Source organism: Perognathus longimembris, chromosome 1, assembly GCF_023159225.1.
Source record: "Perognathus longimembris pacificus isolate PPM17 chromosome 1, ASM2315922v1, whole genome shotgun sequence".
In the NCBI taxonomy this organism is placed as follows: domain Eukaryota; kingdom Metazoa; phylum Chordata; class Mammalia; order Rodentia; family Heteromyidae; genus Perognathus; species Perognathus longimembris.
The window spans coordinates 34,940,215-34,967,572 of record NC_063161.1 but is presented as its reverse complement, the minus strand read 5'-3'; the positions used below and the strand labels follow the sequence as shown (position 1 = coordinate 34,967,572).

The window sequence follows — 27,358 nt, the reverse complement described above, 5'->3', positions numbered from 1 at the left end:
CAAACCAACAAGATTTCAATACAAAAAAAAAAAAAAAAAAAAGAAAGAAAACTGCATTCTAAAAGTAATGTTCTTTTTATGTGATAAAATGCTGATACTGGTACTTTTTTGTATACATTCTAGGTGATGCAAATGAACTAGGAAAACACTATACTATTTAATACGTGCCTTATCATTTCTCTCATAAAGTTGTCTTACAATTTCTAGCGTTCTGAAAAAAAAGGCAGGACAATACTGCACAACCATCCCTGAATGTTTTAATCAACTTTATGAAAGCAGGATAATGTGCTCTGCATACTACATAGTAAAAATACTCCAATTTTTTCCTAAAATCTCTAACAGAAATCTATAATCCACATTTCCATCAGCAGCCATAAGATAAAAATTGACAAGCCCAAGAGCAAGCTTTATCTTACTTCCTGATATGATTTCAGTACAATAACAAGATATTGAGTGGCATGATTCAATTGTTTTTTTCCTCACTATTATCAAATATTCAAGGTAAAACATTAAAAAGAGAGACAGGTGCTAATGGCAAACATCTATAATAATCCTAGCTACTCACTCAGGAGGCTATGATCCAGAAGATCACAATTTAAGGCTAGCCATAGTAGAAAAGGTCACTAGCCTCCACCTCCAAAATAACCAGCAAAAATAGGGCTAAAGGTATGACTCAAGTGGTAATCATCATAAGGCAATGAGTTCAAACCCTAATACTATGAAACAAACAAGAAATACTGAAAATCAAGCAGCTTGAATCTTTTATACCTGTAGGACTTAAAAACTAGAAGAGGGCTATGATAGGGTCTAAAAGGACATGGTTTCACTTCTGTTGTTTTACTCTGTGCTGTGACAAAATCCACATCCACAGAAATCTCCTATAAAACAAAAACAAAAACACAATCATTCCATAAGGCAAAAAAGGCTTAATGAATTCTAAAATTTGAACACTATAAAAATGTTCACTTACTTGACCACGTAAAATCTTTTCTGTAATGCCTGAAGTGGTTTTTAAAATCAACTGTTTTAAGCTATCGGCTTTTGAATACAATTTCTGCAGTTCACCAATTTTTAACCCTAGAAAAAGTTCTGGTTTTTCTACAGTAGTTTTACTAAGTTTGTTTATACATTCTTTGTTTGGTGTATCAGTGTGCTTAAGGTTAGGCTTAGTAAAAGCATTAGACTCTAAGAAGGATCTTCTTCGTTCTCTGTTTGAACCAGACAAAATTTCATCATCAGCATCATTTTCTTCAGTGTCTAGGGTTAATTTATCTTGAGTCAGATCATGAAGAGAGGGTTGAGGTAAAGAAAACTCAGGCTCCTCTTCCACAACTGGAGGAATATTTTGTTGTTCCTTTGCTTTAAGGGCTCGGGCTTCTTTCAATTTTTGAATTTTCAGGGCATATTCATACTCAAGCTTTTGTAATCGTCTTTTTTCCATAGCAATTAGTTCTGCTGAATGCTTTCTTGGACTTGATATTGGAGAATTATCCAGTCTCATCATTTTGTTTGGCTGGGGAAGAAAAATATATTTTAAAATATTGATTTCACCAACAATTTTTAAGTAAAATAATTGCTATTCCTATAGCTAATACAATGCCAACATTACAAAATGAAGTTAACAATGAAAAAGGTGACACTGAGATATATGCATTGTATTTATAATCTGACTTGTGGAATTGAAACCACTTTGTACAAATACTTAAATGTATATAAAATTTAAAAACAAAAAACTAAATTGTTGGGCTGGGGATATGGCCTAGTGGCTAGAGTGCCTGCCTCGTATTCATGAGGCCCTGGGTTCAATTCCCCAGCACCACATATACAGAAAATGGCCAGAAGTGGCGCTGTGGCTCAAGTGGCAGAGTGTTAGCCTTGAGCAAAAAGAAGCCAGGGACAGTGCTCAGGCCCTGAGTCCAAGCCCCAGGACTGGCCAAAAAAAAAAAAAAAAAAAAAAAACTAAATTGTTAAGTAGAATGAAATAGAATTTAACATAAGTCTCTAATAGTTTTGCTAGTCTGTAGCCTATAAAAAACTACAGTGGAGACAAAATTAAAGTAAGCACCCAAATATGTGTATGTCTCTTGAAAACAAAGCTTTATTCTTAACTGTCCTTGAATTTGCAAGAAAAAGTTTTAGTCACATTATACAATCTCTTAGCCTCAGAAATAGCATACCTCTGCTTCCCAAAATTATTTCTACAAACTACTTACTCCAAGGCGCTCTTGTTCGAGTTTACGTTTTCCTATTTCCTTACTAGCTACTGCCTTTGCTCGAGCAAGCTCTTCTCCATATTTCAGAGTCAAAGCTTTCTTTATTGTAACACGCTGTTGAACTTTGTGAATCTGTAAAACATAAATTAAAAATTCAGAAGATGTAAATGAAAATTTTAGGACAGGAAATTTTTTTCTCATACATACGCCTTAAGGGTAAATCAACTGAAAATAAAAATATTCTAATATATCTTACTGAAAAACTATGGGTTATACATATTTTGACAGTTTTTCTTATGTGTTTTTGTTTTACGGAAAATTTAGACCATAAAAATTTCTAGTAAACATGAAGCCACCATATTTTAAAAAAAGAAAAATTACTTGTTCTTGAAGTTTCTTCAAAAACATTCTGTTAACACTGAGAATTTTCTCAGTTGCTTGAAGTTGTTCTGTAAGTTTTGTAATTTTTGTTTCAGCATTTCGAACAGATTCTTTCTTCTTGGCCTCTTGCTGTACTAGATTCTTCAAAACAGATTCATCTTTTATCAAGAGAATCCTAAATGTGAAATAATTAAATATTAATGTTTTCTAAATTAACAAACTGACACCCTCAGAATATAAAAATGTTCATAGTAGTGTATTTTTAAAATTATTATCATTATGGAAGTGAGAAACTAAAAGGAAGATTTTTGTTGCTGTTCATCAATCAAACAGGTATTCAAATTAACAATTTTGCATTTTATGATCTGATCATTAAAAACAAATCACTTAAGTCTGATTAATGGGAATTACAATTTTTAAAAAGCCATTATAATGGTCAGTGTTAACTGAATCTGATCCCATATGGACTCTGAATGAGGAAAGAGAAAGTTTCTATATTCAAGTTTTAACTCATAATACTCCCAATATACAAACATCTAGTAGCATTTGATTAACTTATAAGTGTTTAACTCGTTTTATCCGAAACAGACCAAGACAGTAAAACCAGTTCTAATTTTGAAATAGGCACACGAAAGTTCAGAACTGAGAAGTTCCAAATAAGACAAAAAAGACAAATTTATGGATATGGAAAATCACCAGTAACAACCAAAATCAATAAACATTAATAAAAATGAAGCATCACCATGAATATGTCAGATTCAACAGTCTCAAAGACTAATTATAGATAGAATCATAAAGATAAGGTGTATGATAGGTGGGAGTTACAAGAAGTCTTAAAAATACTTTTTGAATTAGTAGCTTTTTTTTTTTTTGCCAGTCCTGGGGCTTGAACTCAGGGCCTGAGCACTGTCCCTGGCTTCTTTTTACTCAAGGCCAGCACTCTAGCACTTTACCACTTGAGCCACAGCACCACTTCTGTCTTTTTTTATATATGTGGTACTGAGGAATTGAACCCAGGGCTTCATGTATGTGAGGCAAGCACTCTAACACCAGGCCATATTCCCAGGCCCAGCTTTTTTTTTTTTAGTAGTATGTGAAATGATGGCACATCTTAGTTGCAATATTAATAAAATATAGTAGTTGGTATAATGATCAAGACCGATCACATTTATAAACTAAAATGCACTTTATTTTGTTTATAATACTTAATACCTAGTTTCTCCTTTAAAAATGAAAATCAAAACATACATGTATATATAATTAAGACCTTACAGTCACTGCTTTTTTGATCTATCACTGTTATCCCATTTAAAAAATACCGTAAATTACATTCTTTTTTGTGATTTATAAAAATTACCAAGGTGGGGGCTGGGAATAAAACCTAGTATACATGAAACCCTGGGTTCTATTCCTTAGTACCACATATATAGAAAAAGCCAGAAGTGGGGCTATGGCTCAAGTGGTAGAATGCTAGCCTTGAAAAAAAGAAGCCAGGGACAGCGCTCAGGCCTTGAGGTCAAGCCCCAGGACTGGCAGAAAAAAAAAATTACCAAAGTGTCTTATGTCAGAAATGAAGCTATAAAAACACCTATTTCTTTCCCTAAGTTAACTGTAGAGGCGTAAAGTTTTTGGTACTTATTGTAGGAAACAAAATATTATTCGAATACTAATAATATTTTCTCAGCATTAAGATTCATATTGGATGCCAGTGGCTCAGGCCTGTAATTCTAGCTACTTAGAAGGCTGAGACCTGAGGATCATGGTTTGAAGCCAGCCTGGGCAGGAAAGTCCCTAAGATTTTCACCTCCAAATAACTACTCACAAAAGCCAGTGGCTCAGTGGTAGAGTATTAGCCTTGAGGAAAAGAAGCTGAGACAGAGCCCACGCCCTGAGTTCAAGCCCCAGAACAAGCAAAAAAAAAAAAAAAAATCATCACTAAAATCTTTTACTCTCCTACCATGCATGGCTTGAAGTTTGAGAACTGACTAGTTACTAATTTTATATAGTACCTTTCTTGTATTTATAAGCTACCAGAAAAGAGCTCAGACATACTGAGGTGTTACTAAAACCATTTTTCTATCAACTGAACATTTCAATGTGGTTAAGCACAAAAAATGTATACCTATAATTATTTCTACCTAATATATGCAATTGTATTCAAGTGAAAAAAATCTAAGCTCAGCATGTCCATCCTGTGAGTCTTTATGCATAATTCTCAAAATTTTCAAACACCACTTCAACAGCACAATTTCACTTATGAAGACTGCACTTTAAAAATGTACACTTCATAAAAACATCATAATTTGACCCTGTGTCTTATTGACTAAAGTAATAACTATTACTAGCCATGAATTCTACCTTTGTTTTTTTTTTTTGCCAGTCCTGGGCCTTGGACTCAGGGCCTGAGTACTGTCCCTGGCTTCTTCCCGCTCAAGGCTAGCACTCTGCCACTTGAGCCACAGCGCCGCTTCTGGCCGTTTTCTGTATAGGTGGTGCTGGGGAATCGAACCTAGGGCCTCGTGTATCCAAGGCAGGCACTCTTGCCACTAGGCTATATCCCCAGCCCTCTACCTTTGTTTTTTAAAAAAAGCTTCTTTGCCTGGCTCTATTGGCTTATGTCTACAATCCTAGCTACCCAGCATGCTGAGATCTGAAGATCCCATTTCAAAGCCAGCCCAAACAGGAAAGTATATGAAATGCTTATCTCTAACCACCAAAAATTGAGTAGTGAAGCAGTATTGAAAGTGGTAGAGCACTGGCCTGCAGCAAAAAAGCTGAGAGGCAATATCCAGGCCCTGAGTTCAAACCCAGGACCAGTAAAAAAATGAAAATAAATTAAAAAGCTTCAAAGAAAAAAATAAGCTTTCAATGAAGCAATTTTTAAAAACATGTCAGAGGTTTTAAAGGAAATTCCAAGAAGAGTTCTGTATGGGTTTAAAGCAATGTATAGCCATGTATTAATCTAAAGTGGACAAGCTTCCTTTGAAGGCTTGGTATTTTCACTTAAAACATTAATTATATTACTTTATATAAATGTATAATTCAACAAAATGAAAGATTGCTATAGTTCTAGCAAGTATATGAGTTTGTATTCTTACAGTTTGCTTGTTAGTAAACTATACCCTGATACATGAACAATTTGATATAGGATGTATTTAATCAGATGAAGCTGACCTGTGTTTTTTAAGTTTTGCTTCTGCATCTGCAACCTGCTTAGTAGCCATTGCTATTCGGCCAATCCCATCAATTTCCACATCAGAGTTTGCTGGGGATGATGAATTTGTCTTAAGCTGATCTGATTTAACCAAACGCTGTTTCTCACGACTGAAATAAGAGACAGATGTATTACAATAAAAAAAAATAACTGGAAGTTTTCTCTACATATACTCTATTTTATTAAATATATTAACCACATTGACTAGAGCAATAACTGATAACTAAATTAGCAAAGTCCAGTTAAGTGCTTTTATCTTTTCCTAAGCTAGTTAAGTATCAGTGCCCCACTATATTTAAGTCCATAGAAGGTTAACATTCTGTGAGGGATCCTCCTCTGAGGTGAGTTATAAAGGCATGAATCCTTTATCTAGGATAAAATTATCATCACTCACTCATCACCTAATGACTATTAGCTTTATACAGACAAAATGATGTTTGGTTAAAAAAAAACATACCTCTAAAGTAAATTGTATTAAATGCCACTTACTTGGCAATCTCTTCCTTTAACAATCTATATTCAATCTTCTTTTCTTCAGGTAATGCTTCAGGTGTACGCAAAGGATCATTCTCTTTTTCAGATTTTGGAGGTACTTTCGGTTTTGAAGCTTGCTAAAAATATTTGAAGGCAGCCAGATTAATAACTTTAAAAAAGTCAAACAGTACGATTTTTATTTTACATTATGATCCAATGTATACTAATGTATTAGAAATAACTGAGTATCTTCACCATTCCTATTTATATAATCCACCAAGTAGTCAAGACCTATTGTGTAAAAAGCATTGAAATAAACTGTTTAAACAATAACTACAAGAAACTTAGTACACAGAAGAATAAAGTCATTCATTTTGCTATTTTAAAGACATTAGTCAATTGAAAACACACATGAAGGGAATTTCTAATAGTAAAAAAAAAATGCATCTACACTCCAGGAGATTCAAGATACACTCAAAAAGCCCAATTTAAGGATAATAGGTATTGAGGAAAACCTGGAAAAAGAAGTTAACGGACTAGGCAACCTATTTAACAGAATATTAGCCGAGAACTTCCCAAATATTCAGAAGGAAAGGCCTGTACAGATACAAGAAGCATTTAGAACCCCAAACCGACCAGACCAGAACAGGACATCCCACCGACACATTGTGATCAAAACAGAATCAGTAGGGGCTGGGGATATGGCCTAGTGGCAAGAGTGCCTGCCTCGGATACACGAGGCCCTAGGTTCGATTCCCCAGCACCACATATACAGAAAACCGCCAGAAGCGGTGCTGTGGCTCAAGCGGCAGAGTGCTAGCCTTGAGCGAGAAGAAGCCAGGGACAGTGCTCAGGCCCTGAGTCCAAGGCCCAGGACTGGCAAAAAAAAAAAAAAAAAAAAAAAAACAGAATCAGTACAGTCCAAGGAAAGAATCCTTAAAGCTGTTAGAGAAAAGAGAACAATCACATATAAAGGAAAAGCAATAAGAATTACCCCAGACTTCTCAGCAGAGCCCATGAAAGCAAGAAGAGCCTGGAATGAGGTATGCCAAACCCTAAATAAAAATAACTACCAACCAAGAATATTGTACCCAACTAAACTCTCATTCATAGCCGAAGGTCAAATAAGTCTTCCACAGTAAGGAAAAACTGGAACAATCTATCTCCACCAAACCAGCTTTACAAGAAATACTCAAAGATGCACTATACAGAAAAAATAATCAAGATCCCAATGCAGGGCTGCGAATATGGCCTAGTGGCAAGAGTGCTTGCCTCCAACACATGAAGCTCTTGGTTCGAATCCCCAGTACCACACATATATGGAAAACGGCCAGAAGGGGAGCTGTGGCTCAGGTGGCAGAGTGCTAGCCTTGAGCGGGAAGAAGCCTAGGACAGTGCTCAGGCCCTGAGTCCAAGCCCCAGGACTGGCCAAAAAAAAAAGATCCCAATGCAGACAGAGAAATGAACCCTAAATAGTAAACCAGAATAACAGATCAACAAATGGGAAGACTCAGCCTTTAACAAGATAGGGATAATGAAAGGAACAAATGATCAGCTCTCAATCCTAACTCTCAACATTAATGGACTTAATTTGCCAATCAAACGACATAGGCTCATAAGATGGATCAAAAATCAAGATCCATCTTTCTGCTGCCTCCAAGAGACTCATCTATCCAGCGAAAGTAAACATCTTCTAAAAGTGAAAGGCTGGAATCAAATCTATCAAGTAAATGGCCCCCATAAGCAGGCCAGAGTTGCAATCCTAGTATCAGACAAAATTGACTTCAAATTTAAAAAGTAAGAAGAGACAAAGAAGGTTACTACATACTAATAAAGGGATCTCTCCTACAGGAAGATATAACCATCCTAAATATCTACACACCAAATATAGGAACACCCAACTTCATCAAACAAACACTACTGTCTCTAAAAACACTCATAGACCCAAACACATTGATAGTTGGGGACTTTAACACTCCACTGTCACCTCTGGACAGATCAACACACCAAAAACTGAACAAAGAAACCACAGAACTAAACAATTGCATAGACCAACTAGACTTAATGGACATCTACAGAATATTCCACCCTGCAACAACAGAATACACATTCTTCTCAGCGGAACATGGAACATTCTCCAAAATAGATCACATCTTAGGGCACAAAGAAAATCTGTACAAATTCAGAAGTATCAAAACCATTCCCTGCATTCTTTCAGACCACAATGGAATAAAATTAGAGCTCAACTCAAACAGCCACCACAGAAAATCCTACAGTTCATGGAGACTAAACAACACACTGCTGAAACATGAGTGGGTCATTGAAGAAATTAAATCGGAAATTCAAATGTTTATGGAACTCAACCAAAATGAGGACACAAAGTACCAGCTCCTTTGGAACACAGCAAAGGCAGTACTCAGAGGAAAATTTGTATCTCTGAATGCATACACCAAGCAACTGGAGAAACAGCAACTCAATAATTTAAGGAAGCACCTTAATTTCCTTGAAAGAGAACAACGAGCCAAACCCCAAGTCAATAGACGGAAGCAAATAATTAAAATCAAATCAGAATTAAATCAATTAGAGACGAAAAACCATCAAAAGAATCAACAAAACAAAGAGTTGGTTCTTTGAAAAAAATCAACAAGATAGACAGACCCCTAGCAAACCTGACCAAAAAACACAAAGGCAGCACACTCAAATAAGATAAGAGATGAAACAGGTAACATCACCACAGAAACAAACAAAATTCAGACCATAATAAGTGACTATTTTGCAAACCTTTATGCCAACAAATTCGAGAACTTGGAAGAAATGGATGATTTCCTAGAAAAAAATTCATATCCCCAAACTCAACCATGAAGACTTAAACCTTCTAAACAGACCCATATCCAGTATTGAAATAGAAAAGGCAATAAGTGATCTCCCAGCCAAGAAAAGCCCAGGTCCAGACGGATACACAGCAGAATTCTACAAGGCCTTCAAAACAGAACTCACACCATATTTCTCAAACTCTTCAATGAAATCGAAAGAGAACGTTCACTACCAGACACATTCTATGAAGCCACTATAACCCTCATCCCAAAACCAGGCAGGGACGCATCACGGAAAGAGGACTATAGACCGATTTCCCTGATGAATATAGACTCAAAAATCCTCAACAAAATTCTGGCCAATCGACTTCAACAGGTCATCAAAAAAAATCATACATCACGATCAAAGTGGATTCATCCCAGGGATGCAAAGTTGGTTCAATATATGCAAGTCAATTAATGTAATCCACCACATCAACCGGAGTAAGGTAAAGAACCACATGGTTATATCACTCAATGCGGAGAAAGCGTTTGATAAAATCCAGCACCCATTTATGCTAAAAGCCCTGGAAAAACTGGGATTCCAGGGAACATTCCTGAATATAATCAAGGCAGTTTATGACAAACCAACAGCAAGCATAACTCTAAATGAGGAAAAACTAAAGCCATTCCCTTTAAAATCAGGAACAAGGCAGGGATGTCCACTCTCTCCCCTGCTCTTCAACATAGTACTAGAATTCCTAGCCATAGCAATTAGGCAAGAAGAAAATATAAAGGGGATCCAAATAGGAAAAGATGAAGTTAAACTTTCTCTCTTCGCAGATGACATGATCCTATACCTAAAGAACCCCACAGACTCTACCCCCAAGCTACTAGAGCTGATTCAAAACTTTGGCAAAGTTGCAGGATATAAAATAAACCCTCAAAAATCAAGGCCTTTCTCTATGCTAACGACCCAAAGAGTGAGGCTGAAATTAGAAAAGCAACTCCTTTTGCAATAGCGTCAAGAAACATAAAATACCTAGGAATAACCTTAACCAAAGAAGTGAAAGACCTCTACGATGAGAACTTTAAAAACATGAAAAATGAAATTAAGGCAGAACTAAGAAAATGGAAAAACCTCCAATGCTCCTGGATGGGGAAGATTAATATAATCAAAATGGCAATATTGCCAAAGGCGATCTACAAATTCAATGCAATACCCATCAATATCCCAACACCATTTTTTAATGAAATAGAGGAAGCAATCCTGAAATTCATATGGAACAATAAAAGACCTAGAATAGCAAAAACAATCCTAAGCAGAAAGAATGGTGCTGGAGAAATTACAATACCCAACTTCAAGCTGTATTATAAAGCTATAGTAATAAAAACAGCTTGGTATTGGCACCAGAACAGGCCTTAAGACCAATGGAACAGAAATGAAGACCCAGAAATGAACCCACAGAACTACGTCTACTTAATCTTTGATAAAGGAGCTAAAACTATAGTCTGGAAGAAAGATAGCCTCTTTAACAAATGTTACTGGCAAAACTGGTTCAACACATGCAACAAACTAAAACTAGATCCTTATATATCACCCTGCACCAAAATCAATTCCAAATGGATCAAAGATCTCGAAATCAAAACAGACACCCTGAAAACACTAAAGGAACAAGTAGGAGAAACACTTGGGCTCCTTGGCACTGGACGGAACTTCCTCAACAAAGACCCAGAAAGGCTACAAATCAAAGAAAGGTTGGACAAATGGTACTACATCAACCTACAGAGCTTCTGCAAGGCAAAGGGCATAGCTCGCAAGATAAACAGAAAGCCCACAGATTGGGAAAAGATCTTTACCGGCCATTCAACATATATGCAGAACTAAAAAAATTACCTTCCTCCAAAACAAAACCGCAAAGAACCAATAGCCCCCTCATCAAGTGGGCTAGAGACTTAAAAAGAGACTTCTCTGATGAGGAAATGAGAATGACCAAGAGGCATATGAAAAAGTGCTCTACATCACTGGCCATAAAAGAAATGAAAATCAAAACAACATTGAGATTCCATCTCACCCCAGTAAGAATGTCCTATATCAAGAAAACTAACAATAACAACTGTTGGAGGGGATGTGGCCAAAAGGGAACCCTACTTCATTGTTGGTGGGAATGTAAACTGGTTCAGCCACTCGGGCAAGCAGTATGGAGATTCCTCAGAAGGCTAAACATAGAACTCCCCTTTGACCCAGCAACCCCACTTTTGGGTATTTATCCAAAAACCACAAACAAAATCACAGTAATGCCACCAGCACAACAATGTTCATCGCAGCGCAATTTGTCATAGCTAGAATCTGGAACCAACCCAGATGCCCCTCAGTAGACGAATCGATCAGGAAAATGTGGTACATATACACAATGGAATGTTATGCCTCTATCAGAAAGAATGACATTGCCCCATTTGTAAGGAAATGGAAGGACTTGGAAAAAGTTATACTAAGTGAAGTGAGCCAGACCCAAAGAAACACAGACTATATGGTCTCCCTTATAGGGAATAATTAGCACAGGTTTAGGCAAGTCACAGCAGAGGATCACAGGAGCCCAATAGCTATACCCTTATGAACACATAAGATAATGCTAAGTGAAATGAACTCCATGTTATGGATACAATTGTTATATCACAGTTGAAAATACTTTCAATGTGCCATATGTAACTGTAGCCTCTATTATTGATGATATTCCTGTATCACCTTCCTGTGGTTGTACCTACACTATCTCTGTACCTTACCTTATCTGAGTATATTGGAAACCGTGTATACTGGTATTAGAACCAGGAAATTGGAAGAGAATACCAAAATCGAGAGACACAGGGTAAAAAAAGACAAACAACTACAAAAGCAATATTTACAAACTGTTTGATGAAAATGAACTGAACAACTGAACAACTCATGGGAGGGGAGGGGGAAGGGAAAGAGGGAGGGGGGAGGGGGAAATGAGGGATGAGGTAATAGTACAAGAAATGTATCCAATGCCTAACCTCTCTAATTCAGTTTGATAATAAAAATATATTTTTAATAAATGCATCTAAATGTATACATATTTCATTGCATAAAGTACTAAATTTCCCGCCACAAACATTTCCCCCCACAAATCTCTGTATTAAAAGTCTAACTCAAATGGAGAAGTGAGCAAATGTAGACGTTATATTCCATGTGCGGTCTGTAAAAAAAAAATAAACTATGTAACTTGAGGGCAAAGATGCGGGGGAAGAAGCATGGGAGAATGAAGAAAGAGATTGACTAAGAAGCATTGTACTCATAACTTGACTTACAGAATTGTAATTGCTACAACTACTTAATGATAACAACAATAATAATTTGAAAAGTAAAAAATAAAATGAGTTCAGAAAAAGGTCTTTAACTCAACCAGGTGTGGTGGTATAGTCTGAAAACTCAGCACCTTGGAGGTGGAAGATATGAGTTTGAGGGAAGCCTGTACTATAAAATGAGACCCTGTCCACAAAGAAAAACAAAACCTACTAATATCTACTTCTCAGGAAAAAAAAAACAAACTTAATGATTATCAACAGGTCTTTTTCATTACAGAAATTACCTCAGCAGTTCGTCTTGCTTCTTTAATCATGGACTCTAATCCACCAAAAACACTATTTGTGGACTTGGAAGCCTCTCCATCGGATTCACTGTCATCTGAATCATTTAGTGTTACAACAACTGATTTATGTTTTGGAAGCTACAAGAAGAATTTGTTTGTTAGTAAAAATAACAAAATAGAGAATACACTTATTCTCTTCATGTTCTACAACAATTAGGTATGTGCCCTTAGGCAAGTTATTTAAGTTCTTACTGTGTCCCTATATACTGGTATAAATTATGAATAAACACATAAGATCTTTTTATTCTTAGTCTTTCCAGATATTACCATGACTACCTTCCTCATTAATTTCACTTCGTCTTCCTATGAATAAATGTGTATTATAACTCTTTTTACACTGAAGAAAAAGGAGCATTAGTAATTCTACATAATTAGCAAAACTTCAAAATAATGCAGTTTTTATGGTTATGCTACCATGTATAAATGGTCAGTTAGTTTGTCTAGCAAATGCAAGATTTTAACTTGACTTTGCTATTTTTTTCTTTAAAGCCATAAGGTATCACTCTATAAACTCTTCAATAAACACCACAAGTTCTTCCATTATAGTATAGTCTGTGGTTGAAAATATGAACAAGGTATAAAACAATGAGAGAAATAAAAGATATCATTTGTTAAAATTGACTTCAGAAAAACAGCAAATCTGAATGGGCCAGCTTCTTTTTAAAAAAAAAAAGCTAAGGAAATGGAAGAAAAAAAACTCCAAACACTATCAAATTATACCACTTTTCAAGTGAAGATACCACTTTTTTCTTTAATAAATTTAAACTTCTAAATTTTGATTTATATATAAATATATTTGTGTACACAAAGGAACTTTGGAGTACACAACATGACAGGAATACTTCAAAAATTTTCCATAAGTTTTTAAAATACAATAGTATTAATTTTCTTTTTTTCTTTTTTCTTTCTTTTTTTTGCCAGTGCTGGGGCTTGGGACTCAGGGCCTGAGCACTGTCTCTAGCTTCTTTCTGTTAAAAACTAGAACTCTACCACTTGAGCCACAGCACCCCTTCTGGCTTTTTCTATATAGGTGGTGCTGAGGAATCAAACCCAAGGCTTCACATGTAGGAGGCAAGCACTCTACCACTAGGCCACATTCCCAGTCCCTAGGATTAAATTTTGTATTTGTTTTTTACCGAGATAACAGTTCGTGGAAGACGAGGTCCTCTGTGAAACTTTGGATTCTGTATCCTAGGCTGAGACACTGTATTAATACTGACTATAGATAGATTGCTTCTTGGCACAGGCTGTGAATTGTTCAGAACTGGAGGTGAAGGTGGGTCACTATTACTAGATGTTTCCTAAATAAAAAGAGATAGATATAAGCAATTTTCAAATAAAAGGTATTTTCTGTCATTTTTTTAAGATCTTGAGCAAGTTAGTTTTAGACTTATCCTTACTTTACTGAAATGATCAATAAATCCCAAATACACTGATTAAAGTAATAGCCTAAAACTCAGCTCAAGAGCACCACCTAGAGGATCATGCACCTAAATTACCTCTGGCTTAAAAGCTCTTTTACTTGCTAGAGATTTAAGTAGTTCTTCTCGAAGGAGCATTTCTTCCTCTTCCTCTTCATCTGCAAAAGGTGGTTTTGGAGGCTGTTCTGGGTCTTCAGGTGGGAGGGGTGGCAAAGGTGGTAGGGGAGGTAGAGGATCCAGAGAACCACATAAGCCTTCCACATATGGTTGGCTCAAAGGTGGTATAGACTATTAAAAAAAAAAAAAGAATTTCTTTTTCAATTCCAAATGTTTATCTCTAAAACAATACTAAATTAGGGAAAAGCAAACTTTAGACTGTTATTCTAGTTGTAAGTATACTGAACTAAAAATACATCAAAATCAACCTAGAATTCAATATTTAACTATGAAAATGTTACTTTTGGAAGAGAAAAAAAACACTTTAAGATTTACAAATTTCAAGACAGTTACCATAAATTTGAGTACTCCTATTCTTATGGCCACTTAACATTCTAAAACAATCAAACTTTAGGGTCATTCCTTCCAGATGACATATATATGTAGATATATATCCAAATTATTAAAATTAACATCTAAGGAGATGCAGAAATAGTTCTAGAGTATTTTAAAGGTCAAATAGAAAACTACTACTCTTAAATCCTCACAAATAGCTTTCTTGGAGAGTTAACTGTGAAGGAAACCAATTTTTATACAAATCTCTTGAGTTAGGAAATATTTTTGCTTTTGAAAAAGTTTTTTTTTTTTTTTTTTTTTTTTTGGCCAGTCCTGGGCCTTGGACTCAGGGCCTGAGCACTGTCCCTGGCTTCTTCCCGCTCAAGGCTAGCACTCTGCCACTTGAGCCACAGCGCCGCTTCTGGCCGTTTTCTGTATATGTGGTGCTGGGGAATCGAACCTAGGGCCTCGTGTATATGAGGCAGGCACTCTTGCCACTAGGCCATATCCCCAGCCCTGAAAAAGTTTTGTATTCCAGAATTTCTCTTGGGATGTTTGTTCATTCAGTGTTCATTTTTCCAAGAGAAATATCATTTCCTCCTTCACTCTCTGATATAATATTACCCTTCCCAGAAGCTGACTGCAAAGACTTGAGCATCTACCTAGGAAGTATTAAATGGAAGGGTTCACTCTTCCCTACATAAATGTAGTATAAGCTCTAGTTCTCTAGTAATAACTTGAAAACTTTTATTTTGTGACTCTTCACTTTTTTTCAGGAGGCTGAAATCTAAGGACCAGGATTTGAAACCAGCCTGGAGAGGAAAGTCTGTGAAACTCTTATCTTCAATTAACCACTTTCCCCCTAACCCCCCACCCCACCTCACCCCACCCAATAAAAGCTAGCACTGGAGCTCCATGTCTCAAATGGGAGTGCTAGCCTTAAGCAAAAAAGCTGAGAGACAGTACCTAGGCCTTGAGTTCAAGCCCCAGGACTGGCACGCGCACACATGCACACGCACACATGCACGCAGCACACACATACACACATACATACACACACACACACTCAGCTATAAAAATTTTACCAAATGGTCTGTGCACCTGTGGCTTAAACCCTTAATCCTACCTACTCAGGCAGCTGATATCTGAGGATTACAGTTCAAAGCCAGCTCAAAGCCAGCTTGAGCAATATAGTCTATGACTCTTATCAACAATAAACTACTCAGAAAAAGCTGCAAGTGGGGCTGTGGCACAAATGGTAGAGTGCTAGCCTTGAGCAAAGAATCTCAGGGACCCAGGCCCAGAGTTTAAGCCCCAGGACCAAAAAAAAAAAAAAAAAATTCTACCAAATGAATACCTCAACAGTAAATAATCATGTAGGTTACATACTTCTAGTTATTCTAGTAAGAAGTTTTGAGAACTGTTCAAACTTAATTATTCATGCCAGATTTTTAAAAATGAACTAGAAAAGACACAGGGTAACATTAATAACGTGAGAAATCATATTCATCTGACTTACAGAAACCTGAGGTGGTGGAGGCAAAGATATGGACGATGTTGAAGAAAAATATCCCAGTGAACATTCAGAGAAGAATGGTGGTTGCACTGGGGAAGGTGCTGTAAAAAAAATTGTTTTGGGTAAGTGCTTAAGAACATAAATATTTCAATAGGAACATACTGGCTGCATGATATATTTGAAGAAACACAAATATATGTAGATGGAGTAGGTAAAGTACAAATTAGATTTTATTAATCCCATAAAATGTTAAACTTCTATGTGTCTTTCTCTACTATTCTTTATTGCTGTCATCATAAAGTCAACTTAAGCTGGCATTTAGTTCCTCCAAACTCTTCCTTTTCACCAGGTACAGAGACATGCCTATATTCCCACATTGAGGTAGGAGGCTCAAAAGATAGAGGTTAGTCTATATTGCAAAGAAAAACCCATCTCTGTTCATGTATCAGGGAACAGGGCAAGAAATGCTTAATGCATGCTATTTTTTTCCTAGTAAATAATACTTTGAAAGAAATAATAAAACAGAAATTCTTGCCCTGGTGTCCTAGCCAAAAAAGGTAGTATGTTTTCATTCTTCATATCGAGAAAATGAAAATAAAAATACAAACTTTATCTTGTATAGAAAGAAACAGAAGCTGGATATAGTGTCACATGAGTATAATCCCAGCTACTCAGGAGATGGAAGCAGAAAACAAACATAACTCTCCAAGGCCAGCATAAACAAAGTTGGCAAATTCTATCTCAAAAACAAGACACAAAACAAATGGGCTGGTGGTATGGCACCAGTAAGTGGTAAAGTGGTTGCTTGTACTCCTGAAACTCTGAACTTAATCTTTAATACCATTAAAAAGAAGAAAAGGAAAGGGAGAAAAAATTAAGAAAGGAGAAAGGAGGGAGGGAGAGAGGGAGGGACAGAAGGAAAGAATAAGTGAATAAGGGAGGGAATGAGAAAGGAAGGGGAGGGAGGCAACTGTTATTAAGGAAGCAAGCAGAGCTAGAGGTGAGACTCAACAGTAGAGTCCCCTGCCTATCAAGTGCAATGCAACAGAGTTCAAATAATATTGAGAGGAGGGGTGAAAAAAAGCAAATAGAACTAGGAATAAGCACTAGTCACTTACTTAAGCCAATAAAGTACACTTTTTCACAGTTTAGACTAATTTTTCTTTATCCCAGTTACCTCAAAAGTCAATACAAATATTGCCTATATGCCTTATATGTGGATGACTTGAGGCCCCAATCTGAATGCTTAGTAATCTTAAAAACATTTTATTTCTTAAAAATATAAATAGCATCTGGGCACAGTGGTGAACACCTGTAATTCTAGAACTCAGGAAGCAAGAGAGGTGGATCAATGGCTCAGTCTAGTCTGGACTACAAGGCCAGCCTGAGTGACAGCGTGAGTACAAAGTCAGCCTAGGATAAACAGTGTCTTTAAAAAAAGTAAAGAAATATTACTTGAGTCATTACAGACTCTGTGGTTACTATGGCAAGAATTAAAATCTGACCAAGTTAACTATGCTTGTAACAAAAATTTTCACAAAATTATTTAAAAAGCAAAATTCAGTCATTCTTATGGAAACAACATTAATAATTTTATCAACACTGGAAATTACAATGAATCATCTCCAAGACTCTGGGAATGAGAAAACGACTGACCAAAAGAGTTAAATTATAAAGGGGCTGGGAATGTGACTTAGCGGTAGACTGCTTGCCTAGCATGCATGAATCTCTGGGTTCGATTCCTCAGCACCACATCAACAGAAAAAGCCAGAAGCAGTGCTATAGCTTAAGAGGTAGAGTGCTAGGTTTGAGCAAAAAGAAGCAAGGGACAGTGCTCAGGCCCTGAGTGCAAGCCCCAAGACTGGCCAAAAAAAAAAAAAAAAAAAAAAAGTTAAATAAAAATCTTTTAAACACTGGCTAAAAAATGCTCTAGAAATGAATACTACTGGTGAACATTACCCAAACCTTTGTTTTGCTTTCTGTTAACAAACCAAAAAGGAGGGATCTAGTTTTTATTTGGTCCCACAATGTAACCACAGGGAGAATTATACTGATCATATAACCTTTCAAGCACTGCAATGCCCAGAATCCTAACTTGTTATCTGCCACAGACTCACATGTTTTTAATTAGGGAGAGACTAGATCTCTAATAGGCAATCACCTCAGAATATCATCAAAAGCCAAGGCTCTGGGCCTCAAATCAAGAAAAGATTCTAAACTATGCAAAGTAGTTGAGGTAGAACTCTAATCAATTCTAAAAAGCCTTTCCTAAGATGCCATTAGTCTCAGCACTTTCCATCTCCAGATTTGTGAAAACTATCATCACTAAAAGGAGGTAGGAATCCTAAAAGCAGAAGGGATTTTTTTTTTAAACACAGAAAGAATTTTGGCCAAAGATCAAGAGTTATCATTCCCACAATCTTCATGTTTTTGAACCAATAAACAGTTTAAACAATGCTTCTTTTATTTAGAGACTAGAAATACTTGGAAATAAAATGTACAAATATTTGGGCGTTTGCTAAGTATTTACAACTTCAAATGTGGTTATAGAATTCATCAGCAAATCTCACCTTAAGAACACATTTCTTCCAAGATTTTGAGTTGGTAAATGACCATTCTATAGTAATTGTGAAAACACAAATGTTTCAGGTTTGGGCTCATACCTGGAGAATTGGTTTCACTATCTGTATCCATAGCAACTTCTTCATAGTTATCATATTGATAAATGCCTCCTCCACTATCAGTAGGTTGCTTATCTAAGGATCGCCTCAGGTCAGGATCTGAAGACTAAGTATACAACACGTTTTTCTTAGTTTCAAAGTATTTTCTATCTTACACTATTCTTAGGCTATAAACCACCAAAGAACTGATAATTATCTTCTAGGGAGCAAGTATAAAAAAATCAAGATGATTTAGACAGATTCATCTTGTGACATCCGATTTGGGAAATTCAGTTGACATGACAAATACATTGTGGTGGGCATTTTATAAAGGCAGCACCAGACAGAAAATGGAATCTAGCAAGCAGTATCTATAGATGAAATTCCCAGTTAGCTGAGCCACTTAAATAATTAGTTGTTCCTATATAAAATACAATTACAAGCTCTTGAACACTTATGGCTTCTGTGTGAAATTAGAGGAAAAAATACTAGCTTTATGTCAAGATTAGAAGGCCTGCAAGTGAAGCTCAAGTGACAAGAGCACCTGCCTATAAAGCACAAGGTGAAATTAAACTCTAGAATCACATCCACACAACCACACACACAAGGATAAAAGAATATTTACAGTGAGCACTGATGGCTCATGCCTGTAATTCTAGCTACTCAGGAGGCTAAGATCTGAGGATTGTGGTGTGAAGCCAACCCAAGCAGAAATGTCTGTGAGACTCTTATCTCCAATTACGTGTGTCTTACACACAAGACACACATACACACACACAAACACACACACACAGAAGTGAAGCTGTGGTTCAAGTGGTAGAGCAAAAAAGCTCAGGGATAGCATCCAGGACCTAAATTCCAGCTCCAGGACTGGTACATTTTTTTAATTAAAAAATAATAATAATATTAACAATATTCCTTGCCCTTAGCTCCTGAATCCTACCAATTAAAGAATCTTACTCTTTACTATCTTAAAGTTCAAAATTCCATAAAAACATCACCAATTATACTAGGTCAATATTAACTCTCTTGTTTAATTCTAATACTATCCTCAAAAGATAACAACTTACTCATTATCAATGAATTATATACATAAATGCTCAACAAATATTTACTGACTAAATACAAAAGTCAGCTGCACTAGTTATTGCTATATGATGGCTTAACATTCTTTAAAACAGTCCATTATGTAAAACCTGAATTTCTCTTTCCACAGTAAAAACAGTAAAAACTAAAGCAATTCAGCTCCTATACTTAACACATAGCCACCTTGAGTCAGTCTTTACCACAACTTAGTATTCTTATTCTTGTAAACAGATTATCAAAATTGTATCTTCCTTTATAATTTCTCCTACTTCTAGTATGTGATTACAAAGATTAATTCTCAAATATATCTTCTTTACTCTGTAAGAATTATGTAGTAAGTTCTATCAATCCTAAGTTATTTGTAGTGTTTCCTATTTAATTAAATCTATAAAATAAGACTATAATGGCATTTAAATCTGAATAATGTTCTGATTCACATTCCTTACTTTACTCCTTGATCTCCTCTTTCCGCCACCAACCAACTTCATGAATCGATTGTACTGCTCTTCCTGATTTGAAAGATCTCGAATTTTTCTTATTTCTTCTTCTCTTTTTCTTCTCTCTTCTTCTTCAGCTTGTTTCCGCTGATCTTCTTCTTTCTGTCTTTCTTGTTCTTTCTGTTGCTGTAGTTTCTTCCACGCCTTTGTTTGCTGCTTTCTCAAAGCCTGTTTAGCTTTAAGTGAAAATAGAAACAAGGCTGAAGGTGTGACTCAAGCAGTAGAGTGCCTTTCTAGCAAGCTCAAGGCCCTAAATTTAAATACTACTATTACCCTAAAGAAAATAAGCAAAAAGAAAAAAATATATAGAACTACTAGTATCAATTTCTTAGTTGTTGATTTGGGGTTTTTTTTTTAATTGGTCTTGAGGCCTGAACTAAGGGCCTGGATTTGGCTCAGGGATGGCACTTTACCACTCTGAGCCACTTCCCCAGTTCCAGTTTTCTCGTGGTTAATTGGAGATTAGTCTTTCCTACCTAGGCTACTTCTAATGGCAATCCTCAGATCTCAGCCTCCTGAGTAACTACCATTGCAGGCGTGAGACACTAGCAACCCAAAATGAGTTAGTCTTATTGGTAACAAAAGAGTTTTAAAAGCTGTTTTTATTATCATGGGCTCATGTACACAGTTGGTTACTAAGTTATTTACATAAGACTAATCTATATTAGCGTCCTACAATTTCTCAAACTCAAAACTTTCTGAATTAAAAATTCAGAAACTACAGTTATATATGAATTCAGTTAAAAGAATGTAACACAAATAATACCTGCAGTGCTAACTTTTTTGGCCGAATGTGTTTTTGTACTGGTTTTAACTTTTTGCTGCACAGTTTTTGTCTTGGTCAACTTTTCTTTGCTTTCTTTCATCACCTGCTGCTCTTTCTGTTGCCATTTTTTACTGGCTGACTGAAGAGCCAAAAGACGAAGCTGTAACTCAGATAGCTCCTCTTCATCTTCACCAAGTTTCTTTAAAACAAATAAAAGGAAGTTACTTTTTAAAAATTTTATTACTTAACTTTAAACATTTCACCAAATTGAGCTCTTTTAAAAGATAAGAATTTAAAGTTAAAGGCAAATATTTAAATGGCAATTTGGGGCAAAATAAGGAAACAAATTCCCACAACTCAAGACTAATTTAACATAGAAAATCAATAAATAGAAGTAGACAGGAGACAACAAATAACTCAGATGATGTAAAACAGGAGAATTTGGCCATAAGTATTTAACAAGGCTACCCAAACTTGAAAGTAAAATTCTGTCAGCAGCAAATGCAAATAAAGCAAAAATCTAAGATTCTTTACTCATAAAATCATATACTGAATATTAACATTGCAAGCTCTTATAACCATATATGTATATGTACACACAAATATATATCTAAAAATATAAACATTTTTTTCTTAAAATCACGATTGAAGGGAAACTACAGAAACTTGTTTATATTTGAATATGAGTCTATAGACATTACTTTGAATTTTTGAACACAGACTTTTGTTCAGAAAAACTAAAAATAGAATGATGTCAAAAGTAGATGCTTAAGAAGCCTTCCCATTTCCTAATCTTCTCATTCTACTTAAATTTTGTTTGAACAGTAGGGCCTCCAGCTTACTAGGCAAGCAATTTACCATTTGAGTCATGCTCCTTTTACATTGGTTATTGTCAAGGCAGGGTTTCATTTTATTCCCAGGCCAGCCTGGACTGCATTCATCCTAACTGTGCTTCCCCAAGTCAGAATGACAAGCCTATGCCACTGTACTTCCTCTGGTAACTGGGATAACAAGAGCTTGCCACTGTGTCTCCAACTACTGGCTGAGATGGGTCTCCTAATTTTTTTTTTTGCCCCACCTGGTTTCCAATCATTCTATTCCCTAACTTCTACCTCCCAAATAGCTAGCAGGCTTGAGCCAACTTGCCCAATGTATAGTTTTTAACTAATACATAAACATTGCACATACTGGTGAAATCCCATGGATGCAGTATTTCAAAGCATGCATATACTGTATATTTTATTTTTTTTATTTTTTTTTCTCAAATTTTTATTATCAAACTGATGTACAGAGAGGTTACAGTATCATACGTTGGGCATTGGATACATTTCTTGTACTGTTTGTTGCCTTGTCCCTCATGCCCCCTCCCTCCCCCTATACTGTATATTTTAAAAGGTTGAAATACCTCATTTATTACTTTTGATGGTGAAAACATTCAAAATTTTGTCTTTCTTGCTTTTTGAAATGTACAGCACATCACTATTTTGTATAATCACCCACCGTACAAGAGTTTACCAGAGTTTCTTATTCCTGCAATAAGTGTGACTTTGTATCCCTTGAACAATATTTCCTCAATCACATTTTAAGCTCTTAAGAGCCAAATGTGACTCACAGTGGACAGTGTAGCAACAAAACACTTCCATTAATTATATAAAAAGCTACTAGAAAATAATGACCTAGAGTTTAACATAAAAAGTCATCATCACTTCTCTGCTTTATTTTTTGTAACTACTTTTAGTTTTTGTTTTTGGGTTGTTTTTTTTGCCAGTCCTGGGACTTGAATTCAGGGCTTGAGCACTGTCCCTGGTTTCTTTTTGCTCAAGGCTAGCACTCTACCACTTGAGCCACAGCATGAGTTCCGGCTTTTTTCTATATATGTGGTGCTGAGGAATCAAACCCAGGCCTTCATGTATATGAGGCGAGCACTTTACCATTAGGCCCTATTCCCAGCCCCTGTAACTCCTCTTGGAATGAAAAGAAATCACTGATGCTGCTACAAAACTCTAATATGCTCAACTAAAGAAGCTACATTAACAACAGGAATACTAATATTCTTGCTCTGATACCTAACTCCTATGTAACTTTAAGCAAGTAATTTAATCAACACCAATGAACCTTACCTCATCTGCAAAACATACATCAGCTTATTTCATATGGTAGTGAGAATATTTGAAAATATGTTTGAGTTTGTGTATGCTATATTATCATTCCACAATTCAGGACTATCCTAAAGTTCCTAGGCTCTTTAAACCATTTCAATTTACTCTTAATAAACTGAAATCTTGCCAGGCGCTAGTGGCTCACGCATGCAAACCTAGCTACTCTGGAGGCTATGATCTGAAGATCTCATTCCAAAGACAGCCCAGGCAGGAAAATCTGTGAGACTCTTCTCTACAATTAACCACCAGAAAAATGGAAGTGGCACTATGGCTCAAAATGGTAGAGTGCTAGCCTTAAGCTGAAGAGTTCAGGGACATTGCCCAAAAGCCTCAAAACCGACAAAAAAAAAAAAAAAAACCCACTGAAATCCCAAAAGAAGAAATTACAGCCATTTCAGACCTCTAATATAACAACAAAAAACTTCAGCTATTGCCAACTATATGATAAACAATCTTAGTGTTTCTGTCAAAGTCTCCCAACAATCAAAGGAATACACAACATTAAACTAATTTTGTAGAAAAGAAAACATACATAAGCAAACACTAAATAGCTTACTCAGCTAACATATTAGTCAAGAGGAGGACTTAAAATCTCATGCCAGGTGAAGGCCTATCTAACTCCAAAGCATTTCCACATAGGATAATACACCAACAAAAACAAACAAAAAATCTCTGGATCAAAATTAAATATCATAAATCATAAACAAAAAGATCTTCCATGGATATGACTATGTTTATAGTTTAATAGTGTCTGCAGAACTTAATGGAAAGAGACTAAGACATCTCTCTAGAATTTTGTTATATTTTTTAACTTTATTTTTTCAAGTGATGCTAGGGTTTGAATTCAGGGCTTTAAGCTTCCTAGATAGGCACCCTACTGCTTGAACCACATTCCAGCCCTCTCCAGAATTTCTTAAGTCTTATGTACAAATAACGGTATAGCAATGACTTCACAAAAATAGACACAGTATGCTCTGAAAGTGGCACAAGCCTGAATTTCAGTAACTCAGGAGACTGAGCCAGAAGGATGACAAGCTCAAAACCAGCCAGGACTAACAAGATATTATCTCAAAACAAACAAAACAAAAAACAGACAACAGCAGTACAAAGAATCAGCATTACAGAGATATCCAATCCCACAAAGTATCTTACCTTTTCAGATAGAATATCTGAGGTACTAATTCTTCTTGTTAAATTTTGCTCTTTATCTTCTAATCCTTCAAAATAAAATAGCATCTTTTAATACTTTTAAAAAGATAACCACAACAATCTAAAATTAATGATAATTCATATTTAATAGCAATTACTTTAAAGGGTACCAATATCAGGTTTTATTTTCTCAATCTCTTCACCAGAGATTGTCATTAAAGAGAATAAGAATCTGACAAAATGTCTCATAGCAATCTTATTCTAAAAGTAACAAGGGGGCTGGGAAAATGGCCTAGTGGTAAAAGTGCTCGCCTCATATACATGAAGCCCTGGGTTCGATTCCACAGCGCCACATATATAGAAAAAGCCGGAAGTGGCACTGTGGCTCAAGTGGTAGAGTACTAGCCTTGAGCAAAAAAGAAGCCAGGGACATTGCTTAGGCCCTGAGTTCAAGCCCCAGGACTGGCAAAAACGAAACAAAAAAAAATAAAAGTAACAAGACAAAATTATTCAAGAGGCAATTAATTAAATTAAAACTATACTGTGGCCAAGTGCTAGTGGCTCACACCTATAATCCTAGCTATTCAGAAGGCTGAGATCTGAGAAAAGAGGTTCAAAGCAAGTGGAACAGAAAAATCTGAGAGATCTCTAATCAACTAGCAAAAAGCCAGAAGTAGAGGTGTGGCTCAAGTGGTAGAGCACCAATCTTGAACAAAAAAGTAAAAACACAAAGCCCTAAATTCAAGTCCCAATACCAAAAACGAAGAACAACCAGTGTAAAAACAAACAAACAAAAAACCCACAATGAACTTTAATTAAATGATTTCTGAGCAGAAAAACAATTATTTTAAATAATAACAGAATTTGTGGGGATGGCAATACATGCTGATGATCTTAGCACTCCTGAGACTGAGGTAGAAGGATCTCAGTTTAAAGCCAACCTGGGCTAAACAGTGAGTTCCAGGTCAACCTCAGCTACAAAATGAGATGCTCTATCAAAAAAAATTTTAAAGGGCCTGGGAATATGGCCTAGAGGCAAGAGTGCTTGCCTCGTATACATGAAGCCCATATACATGAAGCGCTGGGTTCGATTCCCCAGCACCACATATACAGAAAACGGCCAGAAGTGGTGCTGTGGATCAAGTGGCAGAATGCAGCCTTGAGCAAAAAATAGAGGCCAGAGTCGGAGCTCAGGCCATGAGTCCAAGGCCCAGGACTGGCATAAAAAAATACTAAAATAAATAAATAAATAACAACAACAAATAGACTTAGAGTACTAATAAGACCCACATATCCACAGATGATAAGAAGTTACAATTAATTCCACATTTAGAAACCTGTATTACACTGTTTTATAGCCCTGATCTTCTACTTACCTAGAAAAGCATACAACAAATCAGTTCAAATGCCAAAAAAAAATTAGTCTACCTACATTTCTCTAGATTTCTAGTCTTAGCTGAGATTCCTGACAAAACATATCAAACTTTTCATTTATGTAATATAGTACATTAGTGTTGAAACAAATACTTTTAGTTAGATGACATTAAAAACTGAAAATTCCTTCAGGATGAACAACTGAAGTTGCAAGCCCAGTTTTCTTCTCATAATACCAAACCTGTCGGTGTTCCAAAGTTTTTAATTTTATTATTCATATGTGCCTCTTGGTGAGATAATATTCAATTTATTCGGTAAAGTGAGAAGTAAAAATAATCAAGAACTAGAGCACCCTGGATAAAGCAAACAAAAGGAAATTCATTTACTTTTTTTTGCCAGCCCTGAGCACTGTCCCTGGTTTCTTTTTGCTCAAGGCTAGCACTCTACCACTTTAGCCACAGTACCACTTCTGGCCTTTTCTATATATGTGGTGCTGAGGAATGGAACCCAAGGCTTTATGTATGCAAGGAAAGCATATTCCCAGCCCTCATTTACTCTTTAGTAGATGAGTTCTGCTGTAAGATTATTCTGAAAATGTGAACTTATTTCAATGTGACTGATGTAATAGAAAATAATCTGAGGGCTGTTCTACCTCACAGTAACACACTGAAAACCTGCCAACTGTCAAAGCACATTTTAGAGTTTTTTCAAGGATAACTGATATATTTATTAGTTTAAGCATTTCCACCAATTATATGGAACACTATACTAACATTTTTCATTACTTTTTTCATGTCCCACTGACAAAGTTTGTTTCCCAACTCTTTTCCCCATGCTAAGTGGTTTTTACCACATAATTCTGTAGTATGGTATCTTTACAAATACATATGTCCATTTTAAGAAAATAACCATACTTTAAAGAATAGCAAAATACCATGTGCTTTTGTTATTCCCAAAATATGCTAGGCATCCTATATATTAGGGTCACCATTCTACTTTCATGATTCTCAAAAGCTTTAGAATATTCAGAAATCAATTTGTGGCTTGACTGATGAAGCCTTAAAACTAAGAACTATCCTGACCAACCAATAACCTTTCATCCTCAACTCCCATCCTACTTACCCTGCTACAGACTGCTGTAAGTTTATTTTTTCACCACCTTTCCCTCTAAAATGTATGTCTATCATGGCATAAATGACTATTTCGGACTGTGTCTGTAGTCCTGGCTACTCAAGGTGCTAAGCTAGGAGGATTACTTGAATCCAGGAGGTCAAGAGCAGCTTGGGCAACACAGTAAAATCCTGTAAAGATAAAGACAGGAGACGGAGAGGGCACACAAGTATCAGGGGAGGAAAAAATGATGAGTAGGAAGGAAGAAAGGCAGGTGAGTTGGTAGGCAGGCTAGTTGCTATGAAAGTTTAAATGATTATTTTGCTCATTAGCACTTCCAAGTGCCCAGGAAAAAGTGTTCAAATAATGTGTGAATGAATGGAAGA

General features: G+C 36.0%; 1 protein-coding gene across 1 annotated transcript in view; it reads right to left on the bottom strand.

Annotated features, from left to right (window-relative positions):
• Zfc3h1 (zinc finger C3H1-type containing) overlaps positions 1-27,358 on the bottom strand; it is a 63,747-nt gene that overhangs the window by 24,089 nt on the left and 12,300 nt on the right. Inside the window, exons 3-16 of the mRNA XM_048359376.1 lie at positions 24,492-24,556; positions 21,181-21,379; positions 20,364-20,590; positions 18,835-18,958; positions 16,175-16,272; positions 14,242-14,451; positions 13,879-14,043; positions 12,683-12,820; positions 6,298-6,419; positions 5,769-5,918; positions 2,595-2,769; positions 2,214-2,345; positions 971-1,513; positions 769-878 (exon numbers count right to left, since the gene is read on the bottom strand). Of these exons, the coding sequence (XP_048215333.1) occupies positions 769-878; positions 971-1,513; positions 2,214-2,345; positions 2,595-2,769; positions 5,769-5,918; positions 6,298-6,419; positions 12,683-12,820; positions 13,879-14,043; positions 14,242-14,451; positions 16,175-16,272; positions 18,835-18,958; positions 20,364-20,590; positions 21,181-21,379; positions 24,492-24,556 (2,458 nt within the window). The remainder of the gene's footprint in view (positions 1-768; positions 879-970; positions 1,514-2,213; positions 2,346-2,594; positions 2,770-5,768; positions 5,919-6,297; positions 6,420-12,682; positions 12,821-13,878; positions 14,044-14,241; positions 14,452-16,174; positions 16,273-18,834; positions 18,959-20,363; positions 20,591-21,180; positions 21,380-24,491; positions 24,557-27,358) is intronic.